Source organism: Artemia sp. Qi Xiang Cuo, chromosome 18, assembly GCF_049724085.1.
Source record: "Artemia sp. Qi Xiang Cuo chromosome 18, ASM4972408v1, whole genome shotgun sequence".
Lineage (NCBI taxonomy): Eukaryota > Metazoa > Arthropoda > Branchiopoda > Anostraca > Artemiidae > Artemia > Artemia sp. Qi Xiang Cuo.
Window position 1 is genome coordinate 18,413,031 of NC_142811.1, and position 21,970 is coordinate 18,435,000.

General features: G+C 34.7%; 2 protein-coding genes across 2 annotated transcripts in view; both read left to right on the forward strand.

Moving 5' to 3' along the window:
- Nucleotides 1-21,970, forward strand: part of tyn (trynity) — a 122,584-nt gene that overhangs the window by 29,899 nt on the left and 70,715 nt on the right. The gene's annotated exons all lie outside the window — the stretch shown is intronic.
- Nucleotides 1,841-2,890, forward strand: LOC148941283 (uncharacterized). Its single transcript, XM_089104552.1, has one exon. The coding sequence runs from the start codon at nucleotides 1,841-1,843 to the stop codon at nucleotides 2,888-2,890; it is 1,050 nt and encodes a 349-aa protein (XP_088960678.1).

Genomic DNA, 21,970 nt, shown 5'->3' on the forward strand with positions numbered 1-21,970 from the left:
TGTCTGGTCATTGTGAGTAATTCCATTTTTTTTTTACAATTTTCATGGCTCCGTCACAAGTAATGATATGCCCCATAGTGATGATATACCTTAGTACCCCATAAGTGATAAAACTTTATAGGATACTTACGTGTTATACCGACCACACTCAAGAATTGAAGTTGGGTTAATCCTAATGAAATATACCAAAATATGATGAAAATATAATACTTTAATAACAAAACTATAGAAACTACAACAGAGAATTATGGAAAGCAGGCCACCCAAAACGCATTAGCCTATATTAAATACCTAACCTAATCAACTCTATATATTAAATATTTAATTAAATTATATCTCCTTAGTAGTTTATCCCACTCAGGCTAAGCTGATTATTCGAGAGTACACACAGAAAAACCTGTTTTAAGTAGATGCTACTTCTTGAGTGTGGTCGGGATAACACGTAAGTACCCTTTGTAGTTTCCTCATTATCATTCAAAGACGTATTGCATTGCCTATTAGTTTGTTAGGTAGTTGAGAGACTTTGAGAGACACCCTTACATGACAAATTTGAAGAGCGTGCAAACAGAAATCGTTAAAAGACGTTCTAATCAATGAAATATCTTTCTTAAGGTGTCACCCTTCCGTCCCGTTTCACAGTTCAAGCCACCTTTAACTGGGGAGAAATCCAGCTTCAGACATCAGGAGGCACCTGTAGGGAACCCCTCGCTCCATATAAGTTGAATCAGGTGCTAATTCCAAAAAGTAGAAATAAGTCACTTAATTTACTTCCAACCAAGCTTAACTGAGATTCGACTACCCGTTTTGGTAGATGTCGGGATCAGGGGTGTCCTGAGACTCATTTTCTTTGGGGGAGGGGGGGGGGATGATCTTCGTAAATTATATAGAATCGCTACCAGATTTATGCCAAATTGTCTGCAGAATTTTGCTAAATTTCAGCCGATTTTGCAAAATTTCTGCCAAAATTTTGGCCTTCGGCGAAAATTTTACCAATTGCCACAAGTTTGGGGGGGGGGCCCCTCCCCCTCCCCCCTGGGACGCCGCTGGTCGTGATGACTAGAACATAGTGACCTTCTCCTCAAAAGAGATCAAGATGGATACGGATTTCTTCCTCCATAAAAAAAGAAAAACTAGAATAATTCCAACCAAGCTTGGCTCAAGAAAACCCATAGGTAAAAAAAAAATGCCTCACGAAGGAGCACGAAAAGGACAAATCTTTTTTTCCAACGGCATAAAAATTACGTCCATAAGTCCTTGGGCTAAGGCGGCCCTAATATATGAAATAGTTAGGCTGGGCCACAGGTACTCCGAAAATGGGACTAAGAGTTTTTTTTTTAATTTCATTAAAATTTCCATCAAAATTTTAATTTCATAATTTCATTAAATCCTTGAACCAATGTGCACCAGTGCACAAAAAACAATGAAGAAATATCAGTTTGCCCGATTTTTTTTTTTTTTTTTTTTTTTTTTTGAGCGGCTTAAAATCTACATCCACGAGTGCCAGGACCAAATAGGACCCTGATGTAGAAAGAAACTTTTAGGTTGTAAACAAAACCCTCCCCTTCCAAAAATGGGCCCAAAAGTGGGTAAACACATATATTTTGTAGCATATAGATTCAGAGTTTGATTCAGAGTTCAGAGAGTTAAGAGCAATTCAATCGGATAAAATAAAGGATTAAATCTGGACAGCTTGCGTAACCAATTTTTTTACCTGTGTGTGGCTTTGTGCCAAAATTGTGAATATCTTTTTCGAAAACAAGAAAAATAACTTATTGCTTTGTTACAATACTAGATCAATTAAGGACTACATTTGTACATTGACAAGATCCAAAGTATGAAAATGGCAAACCGAACATTAGAGGCCGAGAAAATGCAAAATGCCCAGTTTTTGCGAGAAATAAATTTCAAATTGGATTTATTACCAGCGCTTTCAGAGAAAGTTAGTGCAATTCCTGGACTTTCGGATAGCATTGCTGCCTTACAAGTACAGATGAATAACATTAGTACACAGCTATCTAGAAATGATGAGACAAATGAAGAAATTAAAAAAGACCTGGAAAATGTGAAATCAGACCTAGTAATCATATCTGAACGAGCCAACCAGCTCGAAACAGAGCAGAAAAGAACAAATTTTATTATTTATAATTATACTCCGCAACACCATGGTGGGTATACTGTGAAGCAAGAAATAATGGATTTATTAAACCGTGCTATGCCTTCTCTCAAAATAAGTCGATATGATGTACGTGACATTTTTAGATTGAAATCAGGGCCAGTAGTAGTGAAGCTAAACTCGGTCGAAATCAGAGACTATATCTTAAGAAATAGTTTCTTATTGAGAAAGGGAGGTCTATCGGTGGCCCCAGATTACACAGCTAAACAAAGAGAAGCCCGTAAACACTTAAAGGAAATTATGAATCTTGCACAGAACGACGGCCGTGATGCAATGCTACGAGGTGACAAGCTGTTTATCCAAGGCCGACTATTCAGGTACGATGGACAGGCTGTGATTGAGGTTAAATGTAACTTGGTGCCAGTTAAAAATATTGGTCCACCCCCTAGTGCTAGACTCCCAAATTACCCTGCTGTTATCCCGATGGGGCTAGATAGTGATGCCAGTAATAGTGATGCCGAGACAGTGATACCATCAACAGCCTATTCTCAGGCAGTATCGGCAACTAAACGACCTGCTAGTGCTGTTATAAGCCCTAATGACCTACATCGACCAGGCACTCGTAACGTGGCACCCAGAGGAAACCATTCTCCAAGAAAAGGACTTAACAGAAGACCTCGCAGTGATTTTTTCCGTGATTTTGTTGATAATAGTCAGCGAGTGCTAACAGATATTAATAGTCGCAGTAGTGAGTATTACCATTTTGCCTTTTCTTAGACAGAGGCCAGGAACGAGGACCTCCAAGAAATGGCTAGTGATATTAATGCACTGACAGAAAGCATAGACGCATAGGAAATGTGATTTCGTTTATTGAAACATGGAACGATCATTCTCCTATGTCACCTCTCCGAGGGTATTTGGTTAAACAGGTTGTGCGTAAACCAGCAAAAAATAATAGACATTATGGTGGTATTTTGGTTTTGATTAAATCATCAGCTATTGATGGCTATGAAAGAGTTAATAGTAGATCTGAAAATTTACTTTGGCTGCGTATTTGTTTTAAATGTGAGAAGAGATTAATGTTGGGCGTTGTGTATATCCCTCCACAAAATAGTTCTTATAATCGAGAAAATACTTGGGAAATTTTAGATGATGAATTGTCGCTAATACAAGAAAGTTATAGTGATTTTGAGTGTGTTTTGATGGGGGATTTCAATGCTTATACCGGCGTTGAGGTTGAGGTTCCAGATGTATTAATCCCAGATTTAGGAGATTTTGTCCCAATTTGTTGTAGACTACCGCGAAGTAATAAGGATGAAAAAAGAAAAATAAATGTTTGGGGAAGAAAGCTCCTGGCGCTTTGCGGGGAACATGGTAGTAGAAGTGACCCTAAAGCCCCCACGACTCACCCCTGCTGCCATCTACAATTTAGTTTAATGCTGACGGGACATAATTTATTCAAGGATTATCGATCGAGTCTAATGGGGGTCAAGGTCAATCGACCTGTTGTTGTTGTTTGGACACGTGTAATGGCATGAGGGGTGATTTACATAATCGATGGGGGAATTATTGATTTATGACACTGTGGGGTGATTTACATAATCGATGGGGGAATTATTGGTTCACGAAGGGGGAATTGAGAAACAAACATGGCTTCATTGTTGTTTGGTTAGCTTAACCTGAGAACTTGATTTACATAATCGCTAGGGGAAATTATTGATTCACGAAGGGGGAATTATGAAACAAACATGACTTCATTATTGTTTGGCTAACCTAACCTGTGAACTTGATTTACATAATCGGCGGGGAAATTGTTGATTCACGAAGAGGGAATTAAGAAACATTAAGGCTTCTTTAATCTTAGGTCTGAGGGATAAACGTTCTTTAGGACAGAGAGAAAAATTAATATTCTATTTTTAAATAGGGCTTCATTGATCTTTAGTGTCAGGAATCATAAATGACATCACTTGTTATCTTGGAATTATGCGGGAGTCTAAAGAGATAGAAATTCTATTTTTAAATACGGCTTCACGGAGCTTTAAGTCGGAGAGGTAAATTGATATTCTAACAAAACCATAATAGTTTAGCTAGGAACATTTATGAGATGAAGAGATTAACGTAGGAAAGGGTTTCCTAGAAATTTGAAAAGTGAAAGCACAGAAATGCCAAAAACAAAAGGAACACACAGAAATTACTTTTAGGGGATTATTTGGGCGAAACGGTTTTAGACAGGTTTTGGAATTATTTCGGCGAAACAGTTAGAGACGTTTTAAAAGATGATTTTAGAAAGGGTTTTAGAAGAGGTTTTGAGTGTGGTCGTTATAGTAAACAAGTTCTATTTGAACAGTGTCGTGAGGTCCTCTACCCAACCCCAAAGGGCCCCCGATCACCCTACCCCGATCCAAAGGGTTCCAATCCCCATACCCCCATCCAGAAGGAACCCCCCGTTCCCCAAAGGTTCCCAGGGCTCCCAGCGGCCCCCCAGACCCGCAAAGGCCCACCCCGGGCCCACCAAAGGCCGATAGAGCGCCCAAAAGACCACCGGGGTCCCCAAGGCCTTCACCCGGTCTCCAAATGTCCACCAGGCGCTCAACCGTCCCCCAGGACCCCCAAAGGCCCTCCACCGGCACCCAAAGGTCCCCCAGGCTCCCAAAGGGCCCCCACCCTCCCTCTCCACCCCACTCCTCACCGTCACCTCCCCCTCCCCCCAACCCCCCTCCCCCAACCCCCCTTCCCTCCTCCCCTCTCCTCCCCTCCTCCTCCCCCTCCCCTCCTCCCCTCCCCTCCCCCTCCCCTCCTCCCCTCCCCATTTTTTTAATATTTTTTGTGCATTGAGACACAGAAGGGACACCCTCCCCCAAGGGTCCCCCAAACACCCTCCCCCGGCCCCCCAAAGCGGCCCCGCTCCATTTTTTTTAATACTTTTTTATTGCTTTATTATATCTTCTGAACAAGTTCCATTCATAATGTCATTCCTAAACCCATTTTCCAACCTCAAAGAGTCCCATCCCCAATTTGTAAATACTTTCTTGAATTTTTTAACATGGTATTTTTTAACTTTTTACGTTCTGACCTTTCTCAAAGAGTCAAATTTAAAGTTCTATTCCAAATATTTTCCCGGAACAAGAAAAGTCCCAAGACATAAAAAATTTAAAGTTCACTTCTAAATTTTTCCGTAGAAGATAGGAAAAGTTATACTATGATTATGATTATTTTCTATGAAGATAAAAAATTTCAATTTAATTCTAAATTTTCTTAAATTCAGTTCTGACCATTCTCCAAGAGATGAAAAAATTTAAAGTTCTGTTCCAAATATTTCGCCGGAAGAAGAAAAGTTCAACTTCGATTCTGAATTTCCTCAATGAAAATGAAATAAGTTATTGATCAATTCTATTTTCCCAAAATAATATAAAATTTTCCACTTCAATTCAGATTTTTCTCAGAGATGAAAAAATTTTAAATATTGTTCCAAATTTTTCTTAGAAGATAGAAAATATCAAGTTCTAATCTGAATTTTACCAAAGAACACAATTCAATTCTAATTTCCCCAGAGAAAAAAAAAAGCTTCCACTTCAGTTTTAAGTTTACCAAGACATAAAAAATTTAAAGTTCAGTTCTAAATTTTTCCTTAGAAGATAGGAATAGCTATACTTTGATTGTAATTATTTTCTATGAAGATAAAAAGTTTCACTTTAATTCTAAATTTTCTTAAATTCAGTTCCGACCTTTCTCAAAGAGATGAAAAAATTTAAAGTTCTGTTCCAAATATTTTCTCGGAAGAAGAAAAGTTCAACTTCGATTCTGAATTTTCTCATTGAAAATGAAATAAGTTATTGATCAATTCTATTTCTCCAAAATAATATAAAAATTTTCCACTTCAGTTCAGATTTTTTTTCTCAAAGAGATGAAAAAATTTAAAGTTCTGTTCCAAATTTTTCATATAAGATAGGAAAAGTTATACTTTGATCGTGAATATTCGAGTTCTATTCTGAATTTTACCAAAGAACACAATTCAATTCTAATTTCCCCAAAAAAAAATTTAAAGTTCAATTCTAAATTTTTCGGTGGAAGATAGAAAAAGTAATACCATACGTGTGAATATTTTCCCGGAAGATAAAAAGTTCTAGTTCAATTTAAAATTTTCTAAATGAAGTGAAGAAGAATTCAAGTTCTCTTCTGAATTTTACCAAAGAACACAATTCATTTCTAATTTCACCAGAGAAAATAAAAATATTCCACTTCAGTTCATTATTTCACAAAGACATAAAGAAATTTAAAGTTCAATTCTAAATTTTTCGGTGGAAGATAGAAAAAGTAATACAATACTTGTGAATATTTTAATGGAAGATAAAAAGTTATATTTAAATTTAAAATTTTCTCAACGAAGTCAAGGAAAGTTCAAGTTCTCTTCTGAATTTTCTCAATGAAAAAGAGATTAGTCATTGATCATTTTTATTTTTCCAAATAATATAAAAATTTTCCACTTGAGTTCAGATCTGTCTCGAAGAGATGAAAAATTTAAAATACTGTTCCAAATTTTTCACTGAAGATAAGAAAGTTCAAGTTTTCTTCGGAATTTTACCAAAGAACACAATTTTACTTGAAAACATGCATAAATAAATAGAACATAAGGTTATCAAAGGCCAAGGTATATTATTTTATATTTGACCCCATTTTGGGACATTTTTACTGAATCTGATAGGCGAGTGCTGCGAAAGTGCTATTTTAAGTACGTGAAGTTTTCTCTTGAGGCCCCTCGGTGGTTCAAGAATAGGTACATGGTTAACCGTTTTGGTGTGGTGGAACCGGTTCAGGCCGGTGATAAACAGCTTCACAAATTGAGCAACTAGTCCTCTTCTCACCCGTGGAAATATAAGATTTGGTATTATTAGTAATTTGTGTATATTTTATGACATGTTTGTTTTGTTTTCCTTTCTTTTATTGTACTCCATCGTTTTCTTTATTTTGTTTATAGATGGGTAATAAAGAACATACATACATACATACATTAAATCAAGGACAAAAGTTCATGGGCTTCAGGTACCAGATCTTTCGTTTCAGTATAATAAATATAATCTCTAGAAAAACTTCAAATTTTCAGATGAATGACTCATTTTCAGCTTGTTATTTTATATTTCTTTTATTTAAGTCTTCAGAAGAAACACAAGGGAATGCCCGGTATATGGCTTTAAATCTTTTGATTTTAATGTTGAAAATCTTAGATTAATGACTTAAAAGTCTTAAAAGTTTTAAAGCTGTCTTTCTTAAAGAATTGTGAAAGAAAGACAAAATGAGCGAGGGTTAAGGAAGGAGTAACCCCTCTTATATACTTATTTATGTTTCACTCTTAATGTTACTCCTTAATTTTAGTTGAAAAAAGCTTTTTTTAGTTTAATTTCTGGCCGTTTTTCAAATCATGCCAGGAAATTCCCTTCCCCTCGCATAATATTACCCCTGGAAAATTCTTCCAGAAACTTTTTTCTCCACGGAAAATTCTCCCCGTGGAAAATCCCCTCCAGCAGAAAATTCCCCCAAAATAATTTCCGTATATTTCCCATTAACAAATACTATATGTGAACAATGGACAAATTCTGTAGCTTCCAGTCCTTTTCACACGGACTATAGGGGGTCATGTCATTTCCAAAGGCAAATTTATTGAAACCTTTCAACTATGCTAAATTAAATAGCTATCTCAAAATTTTGATCAGATGTCTTTGGGGAAAAAGGGGCGTGGAGGGAGGCTATTTGCCATCCATTCTTTCTGGTCTCTTAAAAAGAGCATTAGAATTTTTTTCTTTCCGTTCAAATGAGCCCTCTCCCTTTTCTCAAGGACAATTGGCACAAGACGATCACCCCCTGGAAAAAACAACAACAAAACATACAAATAAACACGCATCCGTGGTCTTTCTTCTAGCCAAAAAAAAATACAAATTCCACATTTTCGCAGATACGAGCTTGAAACCTCTATCGTAAGGTTCTCTGGTATGATGAATCAGAAGGTGTTATTTTCATTAAGATCCCTTGACTTTTCGGGTGTTTTTCTTTTTTTGAAAATCACACAAATTTTCTTAAGCTCTTACCCTTTCATGGATAAAATAAAACGTAAAGAACCTTATATATTTGGAATCAGCATAAAAAGGCAGCTCTTTCAATGTTTCGATTGTCATCAAAATTCTGTTTTTTAGAGTTTTTCTTACTATTGGGCCAAGTCGCTCCTCACTTACAGTTTGTTACTACGAGCTATTTGAAAATGACTGTCACAAGCCCAGATGAACCGAATTCACATTTCAGGGTAAAAATTAAAACTCATCGCAGAAAAAAAAGATATAGTATGATTGGTCAAAAAAGCAAAAAAAAAAAAAAGACAGGAATATAAGCCATCATTTCAAAAATATTAAAAACAATCAAGTTAGCAGAATTTTTTTTTAATAAATTAAACAGTTTAATAAAAAAAAAACAAAGAGGGGGTGAAAGAAAAAAATAATATAAATGGTATAAACAAGGAAGATGAAAAATATTGGTTGGTTAATTATTATTCCTTTTTATCTTTTTTTTTAGCAATTCAGGGGATAAACATTTTAAAGAAATATACTAAAAAATGGACTATACAAATACAAGTAAAAAATCCAAAATTGTTAACATAAACTTTACACAATGAGTGATAAAAGCGCAAAGGAGATTCAATCATGGGCGTAGGCAGCATATTGTCTAGGGGGGGCAGTCGATAGTGTGATGGAGGGCCTTTTACCAACTGCTTTTCCAACCCTCTGCTTTTTCAGCCATAGCTAATGTAAATTTGACGGTCTAGGGGGGCAGCTGCCCCCTCCCCTGCCCTTCCCCCACCCTAAACCCATGAATTAAAGTACTTAACCTATAATTTAGGGGGGGGAAAAGTGCTATTAAATATTTTTATGTCAAAAATTTTATTTGGGTAAAAATGGGATTTTTTTTTATGAATAACGACGCTGGCGAGGTCTAAGAGAGGAAAAGTGAACTTGTCCAGGGGTTATGGAAGGCATTATAAGGGAAACACGAGGAAGTTTTCGTTCTGCTTTCTTCAAAGGTGACCAGATTGGCACTGCAAAGAAGGGAGACATAAGGGACTTTACTCTCATTACAGATAACTCTTAGGTGTCTCTGTCAGCCTGCCTCTATTCTTCTAGACAATTCCTTTCAGACACCAGAATGCCGAACGTTATGCTCGACCTGTACCTCGTTTGTACATCAGTAATACTTTTAAAAACTATTGTTTTCGATGGGGGAAGGCCCTTCCCGGAAGGGGGATCGTGTTATGTTGTTGTATTTATGTTGTTTCTTAGTTTTCTTGGTTGTTCCTCTTACCCGTTTTTTTTTTTTTTTCTCATGAAAATTAAAAGAACATAGGCTATTTTATCTCATTTTTTTATTATTAAATAAAACATTATTAACATGGCCGTACCCCGAGGGGTGAGGGGGGGGGGGTGGATGGTTAAGGGATTTGTCCCCCCCCCCCCCAAAAAAAATGTTTGTCTGGATATAAAAAAATTTTGTATGCGTTTTTTTAGTTTTTTTTTGTGTAATTTGCTCGCTTTGTGCTTTAAATACCTTGTATGAAAAAGAAATCTCATTGAAAAAGAAAAAGGAAACCTTGAAGAGTGTAAATAGCGGACTTAATCACATTGGCTTTTGGATGGTTCATATGAACTGTGATCTATAGTGTTTTTTTTTTCTTTTTCGTTATTTTCTTTTTTCCCCTTTTTTGTAAAAAAAAAATTGATATTCGTTGAAAAAAATAAAATATCGCTTTGTGAATTCTAAATAACGTCGTGAGTCCTGAAACCTGATTGGCGACCCAATGGCTTCGTACATTGCAGCTTTGCTGATTCGCAAAAATTTATTATCCTCTCCGAAATAAATTTTCGGGAGTATTGGTTTGAGGTAGCCATAATGTTCAATCTGTATTATCAAATTAAATCACGTGAGCAGCGCGGCGGATATACCCCTGAAACAAAAGTGCAGTCACAACCCTTCTCTGCTAATGAGTATTTATTATGCTTCTCATTGTTTTTTGTTAAGATTTTTTTTTTCAAAATTGTAGAAACTTATATTTTTAGAATAGAACAATAGTTACCAGATTCGCTTTACAAAAACCAAAGTCGTTTGTTTAGGAACACGACATTTTGCCCTTGCTAAAAAAAAAACAGTTATCTGATCTATTGGTATTCCCACCGATACACCAAAAAACAATTGCTTTGTTAGTGATGTGTAAATAAATAGCCAACTGTGAAATCAGTAATATCAGAGCTTTTCAAATCTACAAACTATAATTTACGTTTCTCTTGAATTCCAAATACCTTTATTGTTTTAAACCAGGGACGTCAAAGATACGGCTCACAAGTCACTAACGGCCCAAGAGCTTTTGTGTGTGCGCCCTGACCTAGATTAGTAAGACTGAAATAATATGACTTGTCATTCAGATAGGGTACTATAAAGGATTTTTTTTGGGGTGGGGGTGGGGTGGGTGGGGGGTACAAAAAAACTTTAAAAGTGTCAAAAATATGTTGATATTAATTTTTGTTACGTTTTTAAGATTCGGACAAATATTTCGGGGGGCGGGGGTGGGCTCAAACCCCCTACCCCCTGGATACACCCTTGCATACAGAATAAAATATAAAATAATATAAAAATCACAACACAAACATCAATTAATTTGTATTTTAGCTAACAACATTAATAGGTGTTTTCAATCACAAATTTACAAACTACAAATATTATATGCTTCTTATACATTTTTATATTTTTTATACAAATATTATACATTTTTTAATGAAATATCTGTCTTGTGTACTAGAAGATATTAAATTACAATGAAAAAGAAAAGAAAAAAACATACAAAAACTTGGCATAATTTTAAGATACTTATTTTAAGATACTTGACTTATTTTTTCAAAAATTTAGAAATATATACGAAGATGTACTAGATCTTTTCCAAAGGAATTATTCAAGGGTAGTTTGAGATATATGTTGGAAAAATAATAAGCAGTACTAAAAAGTGATTTAGCCCCAGTGTTTAGCGTTATGATGAAAGAAAGGTTCAAATGGGTAGGCCGTGTTTTACTGATGATAGATTGCCAAAAATTAGGTTTTTTGGCTATTCATCTGGGGCCAAATGAAATTGAAAAAAAGGTAGTCCTCGAAAAAGCTCGGGAAAGGTATTAAGAAAGGACTTAAGGGAATTTGAACTTTAGGGAAGAGAGTAAAGAGTGCAGAGGTATGGAGATTGGAGTGGAGAAGGAGCTGTGTTAGTCTCAGGAAGTTTGGTGAAACAATGAGCTGTTATTAGAAGTATAAAAAGATATTACAAGGTCCATCTGCCAATGTGACATAAGCTAGCTTTATTATTACAATGGATATATCCTTCCTTGATTGGGGTATATGCTCACGTGATAGTCAACTGAGCTGGTAAACCCGACCAATTGATTTTTCTAACGATGTCCTATATTCTCATTCTGCAAAACCTTTGTTTTTATGTTTAGTATGATGCTGGAGATTTACCAATATCCTTTTCAACTCATATATGAATATCTTTGCAATATTGTACAGTTGAAAAGTTTATAGCTGAAAACAGTTTGGAAAAAGAGGAAAATAAGTCTGCGAACCAAGATTAGAATATTGGAAGCCACAGTGGTCTAGTTTGGCTCGGAAGCCTGGGCGCTCCGAAAGACGGAGGAAGATTTGCTAGATGTTTTCCAGAGAAATTGTCCACGGATTGTTTTGGGTACTGACCGTACCCATAGACTGATCAGTCAGACTGACGTCTGACTGACCGTATCTGTAACAGTAAGCTGCGCGAAAAATATGGTTCTACTCCGCTTCCTAGGGCTGTAATGAGAGAAAGGTTGAGATGGCTAAGACACGTTCTGCAGATGAAGGTTGGCAGATAATTGTCAAAAATTGCCCTTATTAGCCATTCATTTTTGGCCAAACTAAAAGTATTTGTCTCCGAATGCTTCGTCTAACGTATAACGTCTTCGTATAACGTTTCCGAATGGAGTAGGAGGATGTCGTAAGGAAATATTTAAGGGAGACGGAAATTTTTTGGAAGGGTGTAAAAAGGGAGGCTTTGAATAGATTGGGATGGAGGAGGAGTGTGGGTAGTTGTGCTGGCCTCAGGAGGCTTGCTGCTTCAGTGAGAAAATCATACATTAATTCGAGTCTGAAGTACGATCTAACTTAACTGTAGATTTTGAAATAAATTAATTGATTATAATCATTTAAACAATAATCAATTAATTGATAATAATTAATATGATTTGGATCTGATTGAGGAAATGGAAAAGAGGAATATCCGTCTCCCGCTTGGAATGAGGGGACATACGCTCCTCACACCTCTTTTTAAGAGGGCCTTAGAGTCCACCCCAGAGGACTACAAAGCGTGACCCTGAAAAATCGTAATTATAAATGACGCCAGAATATGTGCCAAGAGGCTAGAATGCTGGCAGATTAATCTGCACCATTGTCAAGCAGCCTCCTATAATCTTGAAAGATTTGTGGCAAAGACGCAGACATGTATCGTAATGATACATGAGCCATGGACGATCACCAGAAAAGTCATGGGAAAGACCAGAGGAGTTGAACTCTATGTTCATAGTGAGGTACGTTAAGCTTTGCTCCAGGAGCATCCATTATGACTAAATTAAGTCTTTACTAGAATTTTGGCCTGCATAAAATATATGTTTATATTTTATAAATGTATAGATAGATAGATAGATAGATAGATCGTGTATTTCAAAAAGCCCAAGAGCCATATACACAAAAAAAATATGAAAATAGAAAAATTACAACAGAGCAAATTACAAACACACATTAACATGAATACATAGCGAAAAATACCTTCTGGTAAAATACAAAAAAAAAACAAAAAAAAAAAAAACTTTAATTCCATATAATTAATAATAATTAATTGTAAAAACATTTCCTTCTTTTTAATCCCTTCTCTATGTACGCACCAATATGAAATATTGTGGTTGGATTACTACTTTGTAAGATATTTGGAAGCAGCAAAACAATCCCATGTAAGTAATTTTCCCTTAAATCAGAGAGCACCGGGCACTTTCGGAGAAAATAGTCCAAATCTTCGTCCTCATCCCTACAAAGAGGACACACATACCGACCATCAGGATGTACTATCCCTCTGTCGAACACCATTTGTCTACTCTGGATTGGAAGGCGATTCGCCCTAAGCTGAATCCATCGACATAAAATCATAGCCGGTAAATTGAATTTAAAATAAATTTCCTCTCCAAAACTAGCTTTAACCTGATTATAATGATTCAATGTAGCAGAATTTAAAACCACCCCTTGCCAATATTGACTTTCTTGACCCTCTAAGATAAATCTTACCTGGCTTACTAAATTTGTTGGTAGATCAGGGGAACCAAGACCGTCATTCCATAAGTAAGCCATTCCCACACTTTCTAGTAATGACCTAATTTGGGATGGCCACGACTTTTTCGAATCATAGCTCAACATCTGATAATAAGCAGCACTTATTAGTCTGTCTTCATTGCACCTAATGATCTTCAACCAAAATCTAAGCATCAAAATAGACCTACGTAGTTTTAACGAAAACAGGCCCATATCACCTTTCAGAACCTTTGAATGAGTTGTCTGATGTAATCCAAAGAGTCTTTTATAATACTGGAGCTGGAGGGACTCCAACTTCTGTGCCGCTTCTCCGCCCCAAATCTCCGCTCCATACTCTAATACTGGTAAAATTTTTGTATTAAATATTCTTTTGTGCATTTTTAGGTTTTTAATTCCCATTATCGTCGGATTTCTAAAAATTGCAGACATGGCCACTTTACCTCTATTAATTAATTCATCAACATGACTCTTTAAACTTCCATTTTCCGATAAAACAAATCCTAAATATTTTATTCTTTTACTTACTTTAAGTTCCTCATTATTAAATTTAAATTTATAATTATCTTCGCCACTTGTTTTCCTTTTTTTTAAAATAACAACTTCACTCTTTTCAACATTCAGCCTTAGTTTATTCATCTGCAAATAATCATCTATAAGACTCAAAAGCGTCTGCAGATCTTGCGGTGTGCTAGCCACCAAGGCAATATCATCTGCAAATAATAATATCATCTGCATCAATAATATCATCAATAATATCATATCATCAATAATATCATCTGCTTTTGAGTCTTATAGATGATTATTTGCAGATGAAAAAACTAAGGCTGAATGTTGAAAAGAGTGAAGTTGTTATTTATAAAAAAAGGAAAACAAGTGGCGAAGATAATTATAAATTTAAATTTAATAATGAGGAACTTAAAGCAAGTAAAAGAATAAAATATTTAGGATTTGTTTTATCGGAAAATGGAAGTTTAAAGAGTCACGTTGATGAATTAATTAATAGAGGTAAAGTGGCCATGTCTGCAATTTTTAGAAATCCGACGATAATGGGAATTAAAAACCTAAAAATGCACAAAAGAATATTTATTAAAAAAATTTTACCAGTATTAGAGTATGGAGCGGAGATTTGGGGCGGAGAAGCGGCACACAAGTTGGAGTCCCTCCAGCTCCAGTATTATAAAAGACTATTTGGATTACATCAGATAACTCATTCACAGGTTCTGAAAGGTGATATGGGCCTGTTTTCGTTAAAACTACGTAGGTCTATTTTGATGCTTAGATTTTGGTTGAAGATCATTAGGTGCAATAAAGACAGACTAGTAAGTGCTGCTTATTATCAGATGTTGAGCTATGATTCGAAAAGGTCGTGGCCATCCCAAATTAGGTCATTACTGGAAAGTGTGGGAATGGCTTACTTATGGAATGAGGGTCTTAGTTCCCCTGATCTACCAACAAATTTAGTAAGCCAGGTACGATTTATCTTAGAGGGTCGAGAAATTCAGTATTGGCAAGGGCTGGTTTTAAATTCTGCTACATTGAATCATTATAATCAGGTTAAACCTAGTTTTGGAGAGGAAATGTATTTTAAATTCAATTTACCGGCTATGATTTTATGTCGATGGATTCAGCTTAGGGCGAATTGCCTTCCAATCCAGAGTAGACAAATGGTGTTCGACAGGGGGATAGTACATCCTGATGGTCGGTATGTGTGTCCTCTTTGTAGGGATGAGGACGAAGATTTGGACCATTTTCTCCGAAAGTGCCCGGTGCTCTCTGATTTAAGGGAAAATTACTTACATGGGATTGTTTTGCTGCTTCCAAATATCTTACAAAGTAGTAATCCAACCACAATATTTCATATTGGTGCGTACATAGAGAAGGGATTAAAAATAAGTAAATTTTTTTACAATTAATTATTTTTAATTTTTTGTAATTAAAGTTTTTTTTTTTTTTTGTTTTTTTTTTTGTATTTTACCAGAAGGTATTTTTCGCTATGTATTCATGTTAATGTGTGTTTGTAATTTGCTCTGTTGTAATTTTTCTATTTTCATATTTTTTTTGTGTATATGGCTCTTGGGCTTTTTGAAATACACGATCTATCTATCTATCTATCTATCTATACATTTATAAAATATAAACATATATTTTATGCAGGCCAAAATTCTAGTAAAGACTTAATTTAGTCATAATGGATGCTCCTGGAGCAAAGCTTAACGTACCTCACTATGAACATAGAGTTCAACTCCTCTGGTCTTTCCCATGACTTTTCTGGTGATCGTCCATGGCTCATGTATCATTACGATACATGTCTGCGTCTTTGCCACAAATCTTTCAAGATTATAGGAGGCTGCTTGACAATGGTGCAGATTAATCTGCCAGCATTCTAGCCTCTTGGCACATATTCTGGCGTCATTTATAATTACGATTTTTCAGGGTCACGCTTTGTAGTCCTCTGGGGTGGACTCTAAGGCCCTCTTAAAAAGAGGTGTGAGGAGCGTATGTCCCCTCATTCCAAGCGGGAGACGGATATTCCTCTTTTCCATTTCCGCAATCAGATCCAAATCATATTAATTATTATCAATTAATTGATTATTGTTTAAATGATTATAATCAATTAATTTATTTCAAAATCTACAGTTAAGTTAGATCGTACTTCAGACTCGAATTAATGTATGATTTTCTCACTGAAGCAGCAAGCCTCCTGAGGCCAGCACAACTACCCACACTCCTCCTCCATCCCAATCTATTCAAAGCCTCCCTTTTTACACCCTTCCAAAAATTTCCGTCTCCCTTAAATATTTCCTTACGACATCCTCCTACTCCATTCGGAAACGTTATACGAAGACGTTATACGTTAGACGAAGCATTCGGAGACAAATACTTTTAGTTTGGCCAAAAATGAATGGCTAATAAGGGCAATTTTTGACAATTATCTGCCAACCTTCATCTGCAGAACGTGTCTTAGCCATCTCAACCTTTCTCTCATTACAGCCCTAGGAAGCGGAGTAGAACCATATTTTTCGCGCAGCTTACTGTTACAGATACGGTCAGTCAGACGTCAATCTGACTGATCAGTCTATGGGTACGGTCAGTACCCAAAACAATCCGTGGACAATTTCTCTGGAAAACATCTAGCAAATCTTCCTCCGTCTTTCGGAGCGCCCAGGCTTCCGAGCCAAACTAGACCACTGTGGCTTCCAATAGTAGAATAGATCCATGCAGTTCTATGATGCCCCCGTACAAACAGGTTTTTCTATTATTTACGTGTCGTCACACTATTTGCCAATTGGAACGACGCAATTTCAAATTTCAATGTCTTTTTTTTTTTTTAAATATCATAACAATATTTGCCAAGAGGAATGACACAGTTTCAAAGTTAAATGTATTTTTGGTGATAAGCCCAAAAAACCAGCACGTCTTGTTTCATTGTTATGCAATTATTTTTGTAATGAAAAGGGTAATTACTTCTTTAGTTTACGAGATTTGCGAAATTTTTTTTGCGAAAAGATATTTGCGAAAAGATATTTGCGTAGACGCTTACAAGGGACATTGCTAGAAAGTATTCAATAGCTTAATTGAAAAGTAACGATAGAATGACATTGTGACTTGACCTAGCTTTACCTCGCCGATGTGGTCTGTATAATACGTAATTAATTTTTTAAAAATATTGTCAATTTAAAAAGAACGGGCTGAAAAGTGTTATGCGGGGGGGGGGGTGCATAGAGGGGTGAGGTGCACGAGGGTTCAGTTAAAGAGGATACAGTTGCACGGAGGGATTTCGGTTATACACGGGTTCAGTTACAAGGGGGTTCAGTTGCACGGGGGTACCCTTTTTTTTTTTCGTAAATCGGGCTCCCTGTTTTCAAAATCCCTTTTTCTTCTGAGGCTTGGAGCATTTAGTGACTAGATATTAAACGTAATGAAATTTAGCACGGAGGTTCAGTTGTACAGGGGTTTCAGTTATACAGGGGTTCAGTTACATGGGGGTTCTTTGTGTTAAATAAGTAGTTTTTGTATCTTTTAAAAGAACTTTACGGGGATTGAGAGACTCAGTTGCCTAATTCCGTGTGATTTTTATTTAATTGATGCTCATTAAAAAAGAAATTTTTGTGTTAAAAAAGTAGTGTTTGTATCTTTTAAAAGAGCTTTACGGGGATTGAGAGACTCAGTTGCCTAATTCCGTGTGATTTTTTTTACTTGATGGTCATTAAAAACGAAAATTTTTTGTTAAATAAGTAGTTTTTGTATCTTTTAAAAGAGCTTTTTGGGGATGGAGCGACTCAGGTGACTTAGTAAGTGTTATTGGTCTGGCCATGAGTGTCATTAAAAACTATTAAAGGGTGTTACTGTAGTAGTTTTTATATCTTTTTAACTGAACTTTACGGTGATTGAGATACCCAGTTGCATGCTTAAGAGTGAATATTTTTTTATTTATAGACATATTTATCTATAATATTGTGATTTAAAATTTTATTGAGTATCTTTTATATTAGCTTTTCGTTTAGTGAGTGACTCTTTTTACCTAGTCATGTTTTTGTGTCTAAAATTTATTGTAAATTTAATATTTATTAGTTTTTGTTTGTTTTATAGTGGCTATATTATTTTTGTGCTTTTTGGGGTTTGATTGACTCAGTTGCCTAATTCCGTGTGATTTTTCTTTACTTGGTGGTCATTAAAAACGAAATTTTCGTGTTAAATAAGTAGTTTTTGTATCTTTTAAATAGATGGACGTTGAGTGCTTGACTGTGTGGCATAAGTCAGGTAGATTTTTCCGGACTTGGTAGTAGTTTAATACAATATTTGTAAGTTTACTTTGTAGTGTTTGTATCTTTTAAAAAGAAAGTAACTAGGATTGTTATTCTAATTTTCATAATAAAGTGTGATTTTTTCTTAACTATATGGAAAGTAAAAGCTAAAATTTTGTGTTAAATAAATAGTTATTCTATCTTTTAAAATATCTTTGCGGGGATTGAGAGACTCAGTCGCATAAGTCCGTGTGATTTTTCTTGACGTTATGTTCATTAAAAACGAAAGTTTGGTTTTAAATAATTAGTTTTTTTTAGTTTAGATTATCGGTACCGGGTTTTATAGACTAATGTTACTGATTCCGTGTTGTTTTTCTTTACTTGGTAGTAATTAAAAAAGAAATTTTTGTGTTAAATAATTATTTTTTGTATCTTTTAAAAGAGCTTTAAGTGGATTGAGAGACACAGTTGCCAAATTCCGTGTGATTTTTCTTTACTTGTTTGTCTTTAAAAACGAAATTTTTGTGTTAAATAAGTAGTTTTTGTATCTTTTAAAAGAGCTTTAAGGGGTTTGAGAGACTCAGTTGTCTTATTCCGTGTGGTTTTTCATTACTTGGTAGTCATTAAAAACGAAATTTTTGTGTTAAATAAGTAGTTTTTCTATCTTTTAAAATAGCGTTACGGGGTTTGAGAGACTCAGTTGCCTGTTTCAGTGTGGTTTTTGTTGACTTTGTGGTCGTTAAAAACGAAATTTTTGTGTTAATTAAGTACTTTTTGCATCTTTTAAAAGATATTTAAGGGGTTTGAGAGACTCAGTTGACTATTTACGTGTGTTTTTTATTTAATTGTTAGTAATTAAAAACAAAATTTTCGTGTTAAATAAGTAGTTTTTTTATCTTTTAAAAGAGCTTTAAGGGGTTTGAGAGACTCAGATGCCTGTTTCCGTGTGGTTTTTCTTTACTTGGTTATCATTAAAAACGAAATTTTTGTGTTAAATAAGTAGTTTTTGTATCTTTTAAAATAGCTTTAAGGGGTTTGAGAGACTCTGTAATGCACTAGTTTTTCAGTAAAGACACTCAATATCCTAAAAGTGTTTAATTCAAACTTTTTAAAACTTCGAAATTTTTCAACTTTATTTATTTTTGTCTTTCCGTCCAGAACTTAAAATGTCAAAGTATGCTTAAAGTTGTAGCACTTGCTCTCGGTGATTGTTCAGAGACAAGATGTGACTTTCACACTAGCATTCTTTGTTTGGCACTTGACTGTACTCTGTGATTGATCGGAGACATGATGTGACTTTCCCACTGGTATTCTATGACTGGTTATTGACACAACCTAATCTATTGCATGTATTAAATCAGTATTTTTACGCAGTGGAACGATAAACACATAAGTCATATCTTTAAAAAAAGTGAAGATGGAACATTTTAATAAAGTGTGTTTACATAACAAGGTTATTGTAGCATTGAATGCCGACAAAGAGAAATATTTAAACTTTGAAACAAGTACAGGTGGTAGCACTATTGGAAATGTATGCATGCATTGTCATGACAGTAAGGAATTAAATTTCTTTGGAATACCGAAAAAAATTCAAATCTTATGTTGGTGGTTATGCGAGATTGAGATCTCCAGAGATGATTGCACTCAAAGAGAATGCCAACATAAAAATAATCATTGATGATAGAGGACAACTCCTTGCTACTGTTGCAGGTAACACATTACCTACTGATACATCCAATCGTCACCTTTCAGGTATTAGCATTCAACGGAAGATCAATAAAAGAAAGGCCTACTCTTCTACTAATATCGTAAACCATATCTTGTCTACATGTCGAAACTGTTACCTGTGTAAAAATAATGTGATAATAGACAGTGAAATTGCCAGAAACATAAAAGGGCATTGTCAGAAAATATCACGATGGAATATAAAGATGAATCGATGAAAAACAAAGCACCAGCAAACGTTACTGCTATTGGTCAAACAGTCATTGAACCAAATAATACCAAAGACGAAAAGCATATTGAGCCTTTTGATGAGACACCAGTAAAAATTGTGTATGACTCAAAATGGAATAATGATTATTCTACTGATTACGAACTAAGAAAAGACAATAGCTATAATATCAAGAGAGAACATGGTGAACTATTTTATGGAACAGATTCAAAATGTCCAAAGTTAATTGTTGATATTAATAATGTATCATAATATATTTATTGTATTAATATTCTACATAGCATTATTTCATTAAAAATATATTTTGCATTACATTGTTATGTGTTCATTATTTTTAGAGTAAGCTACCATATCAAACGTTTAGAATGTCTAATAAAACGTCGGAGATGTAAGAAAAGGAATTTGCATACATCTATTGTCAGACACATGGGGACAAATTTTTCTTGAATTCACCTCCTGGATAAATAAAAAGACATTTCATTCAAGAAATTATGACGAAACTCTAAGTAAGCTACAAACTCTGTCTTGAAGTTACCTCATGGATACACAATGCAGAAATTTCATTTAAGAAATTATCAAAAATTGTAAGTAAGTAGCAAATTCTTTCAAAAATATGTTAATATGTTTAAGCAATAAATATCTTTAAGCTTAACCCGTCTTTATTCTTTAGAATAGTTTTATTCATTTCATTAAATTATGAAGAAATTGTAAGTAAGTAACAATAGCTTTCTTGAATTCACGTCCTGGACACAATACAGATATTAAATTCAAGAAATAATAATAAAATCGCAAGTAAGTAATAAAGTCTTTATTATTTTCCCCTCTTGGATACACAATACTGAAATTTTATTCAAGAAATTATGAAGGAATTCTAAATAGGTAACACACTCGTGTTACCTCATGGATACACAATGCAGAAATTTCATTTAAGAAATTATCAAAAATTTTAAGTAAGTAGCAAATTTTTCTTGAATTCGCCTCCTGGGTAAATAAAAAAGACAATTCATTAAAGAAATTATGAAAAAATTGTAAGTAAGTAGCAAATTCTTTCTTGAATTCACCTGCTGAATAAACAAAAAGACATTTCGTTCGAGAAATTATGACAAAATTCCAAGTAAGTAACAAACTCTTTATTGTTTTCATGACTTAGATACACGTTGTAGAAATTTAATTCAAGAAATTATGAAAAATTCTCAGTAAGTAGCAATTTCTTTCTTGAAGTCAACTCTTGGATACACAATACGGAAATTTCATTTAAGAAATTATGAAAAAAAACAATTTCTTTCTTGAAGTCAACTTTGGATACACAATACAGAAATTTCATTCAAGAAATTATGAAAATATTTGTAAGTAAGTAACAAACTCTTTTGTTTTCACCTCTTGGATATACAGTACAGATACTTCATTCAAGAAATTATGAAAAAATCGCAAGTAAGTAACTTTTTTTTCTCTTTATCAAAAACAATTTTCACTTAGCTACACGATGTAAAAATTTAATTCAAGAAATTGGGAAAAAATTCTCAGTAAGTAACAATTTCTTTCTTGAAGTCAACTCATGGATATACAATACGGAAATTTCATTCAAGAATTTCCTGACTTAGATACACGATGTAGAAATTTGATTCAAGAAATTATGAAAAATTCTCAGTAAGTAACAATGTCTTTCTTGAAGTCGTCTCTTGGATACACAATGCGGAAATTTCATTCAAGAAATTATGAAAATATTTGTAAGTAAGTAAAAAACTCTTTATT